The sequence below is a fragment of the Protobothrops mucrosquamatus genome, unplaced genomic scaffold (genome assembly GCF_001527695.2).
Source record: "Protobothrops mucrosquamatus isolate PMUCROS unplaced genomic scaffold, P.Mucros_1.0 scaffold6678, whole genome shotgun sequence".
NCBI lineage: Eukaryota > Metazoa > Chordata > Lepidosauria > Squamata > Viperidae > Protobothrops > Protobothrops mucrosquamatus.
The window spans coordinates 1-2505 of NW_015392497.1; the positions used below are offsets into that span (position 1 = coordinate 1).

The 2505-nt window shown below is 42.4% G+C and overlaps 1 protein-coding gene across 1 annotated transcript in view; it reads right to left on the reverse strand.

Annotated features, from left to right (window-relative positions):
- Positions 1-221: 221 nt before the first annotated feature.
- Positions 222-2505, reverse strand: part of LOC107300326 (coatomer subunit gamma-2-like) — a gene marked incomplete at its 3' end in the record, with an annotated part of 13769 nt that continues 11485 nt past the window's right edge. Inside the window, exons 8-9 of the mRNA XM_015829659.1 lie at positions 1650-1807; positions 222-355 (exon numbers count right to left, since the gene is read on the reverse strand). Coding sequence (XP_015685145.1) covers positions 222-355; positions 1650-1807 — 292 coding nt within the window. The remainder of the gene's footprint in view (positions 356-1649; positions 1808-2505) is intronic.

Sequence of the window (2505 nt, forward strand, 5' to 3'; positions counted from 1 at the left end):
TCACGGTTATAACAACTTGTGGTTGATTTGATCTGTGTCGTTGCTGCCAAGGTGGCTAGTTTTTTTTGTTATATGCTGGATTTTCTTTTTAACCGACTTGGCGGCTGTATAAATTGGTTGAATAGAACACAGTGAATAAAGCTTCCAAGGTCTCTAGTAGCCTTGTCCACCAGCTACTCCGGCATCTAAAACGAAGGGATGGATTCCCACGCTGCACTCACCTGAGACTGCCGGGGCCAGTTCCCGGGCTGTGCAATTGGGGAGGTGGATGATGGCCGAGGCAGCCTCGTAAATCACCATCTCGTGCTTGTTGCGCAGGCAGCTTTCGATGAAATCAAAGAGGGGGTTGTCGTGCCTACGGAGAAAAAGATACGGCTGCTTTTACAGGCCGTGTATCGTCGTCATGAATATCCCAGCGCTGCTGATTGGACAGGAGTGTGGTGGAATGGAGTCTGGATTACCAAGAGGGAGGGGCTGCTTCCCAGAGAACAAAGAGGCAGTGGAGGTTAGAATGTCTGCTAGGCAGGAACAGGGTTAGAACGGCTCCTCCTTAGCAGTTCACAAGGTGTATCTATTGTTATTGTTATTAAACTGGATGCCGTATTCCAAGGGTGGCCTTACCCAGGCCTTGTAAAGCAGTATTAACGCTTCACGTGATCTTGATTCTATCCCTCTGTTAAGACAGCCTAGAACTGCGTTGGCTACTCAATTCCATATACTCTATTGTTTCTATTATTTATTTATTATCAATCAATCAATCAATTAATTATTAATATTCTTTATTCATTCCATTATTCTATTCCATTAATTCTTATTCTATTCTATCCTCTATTCTATTCTATTCTAATCTATTCCATTCCATTCTCTAGTCCAGTCCAGTCTATTATTCTGTTATTCTATTCTACTCTATTCTACTCTATTCTACTCTATTCTATTCTATTCTATTCTATTCTATTCTATTCTATTCTATTCTATTCCTGTAATTCTATTCTATTCTATTCTATTCTATTCTATTCTATTCTATTCTATTCTATTCTATTCCATTCCATAGTCCAGTCCAGTCTATTATTCTATTATTCTATTCTATTCTATTCTATTCTATTCTATTCTATTCTATTCTATTCTATTCTATTCTATTCTATTCTATTCCATCCCATCCCATCCCATATTTTCTATTCTATTCTATTCTATTCTATTCTATTCTATTCTATTCTATTCTATTCTATTCTATTCTATTCTATTCCATTCCATTCCATTCCATTCCATTCCATCCCATATTTTCTATTCTATTCTATTCTATTCTATTCTATTCTATTCTATTCTATTCTATTCTATTCTATTCTATTCTATTCTATTCTATTCTATTCTACTCTACTCTACTCTACTCTACTCTACTCTACTCTACATTCTATCCTCTCCTCTCTTCTTCTATTGAATGTTACAGGGTCTCCTGCTTGAGCAGGGGCTTGGACTAGAAGACCTCCAAGGTCCCTTCCAATTCTCTTATTCCGTTATTCTCCTCTCCTCTCCTCTCCTCTCTTGTCTGCCAGTGAACAATCAGAAACCTGCCCCAGATCCAGTAGCCTCCGTCATGTTCCCTAGATCCATTCCAAGATGGAACGCCCTGCCAAATCCCCGGATCTCCTTACCCCTCCTCGGACTCCTTCAGGAGACGACTGGCAATTCGGATCAGCATGCAGTAGGCAAACTGGGACTTCAATCCGGATCTGGTGAATTTGTTCAGCATCTTGGAAACGGCGAGGCGGTCATTTTTTCTCAGGTGGTAGAGCAAACCAAGAGCGTGGTACTGCAGAGAAGAGAAAGCAAAGAGGATCTGGGTTGATTTGTATCCTCCTGCTGAGGTGACCGGGGTCAACTCAAAGCCGGAGAAAGGTCGAAGGAGACCTCAACAAGTAGCAGCTTCTCGCATCCGCATCCTGAGGGGGGGGGGACTGCCCTGGAAGGTGTGAACGCAGCTCCTCCACCTGTGGCCTTTCCTGACTGGGTGATGACAGCCCCCGCGATTCCTAGCCTTCTCTGAGGATAAGGAGAGGTGTAGACCGACAACCAAGAGCTGCGATGGCGCAGGGGCTGGAGTGCAGGATTTGCAGGCAAACTCTGCCCACAGCCAAGGGTTCGATCCTGACCGGCTCAAGGTTGACTCAGCCTTCCGTCCTTCCCAGTTTGGTAAAATGAGGACCCAGATTGTTGGGGGCAACAGGCTGACTCTGTAAACCGCTCAGAGAGGGGTGTAAAGTTCTGTGAAGCGGTATGTAAGCCTAAGTGCTGGTGTTATTGCTATTTATATCTATCTATCTATCTATCTATCTATCTATCTATCTATCTATCTATCTATCTATCTATCTATCTATCTATCTATCTATCATCTATCTCTGTCTATATCATCTATCATTTATCTCTATATCTGTGTCTGTCTATCTAATCTATCTAATCTCTCTCTCTCTCACTCTCTCTCTATGTGTGTGTGTGTGTGTCTATCTAACA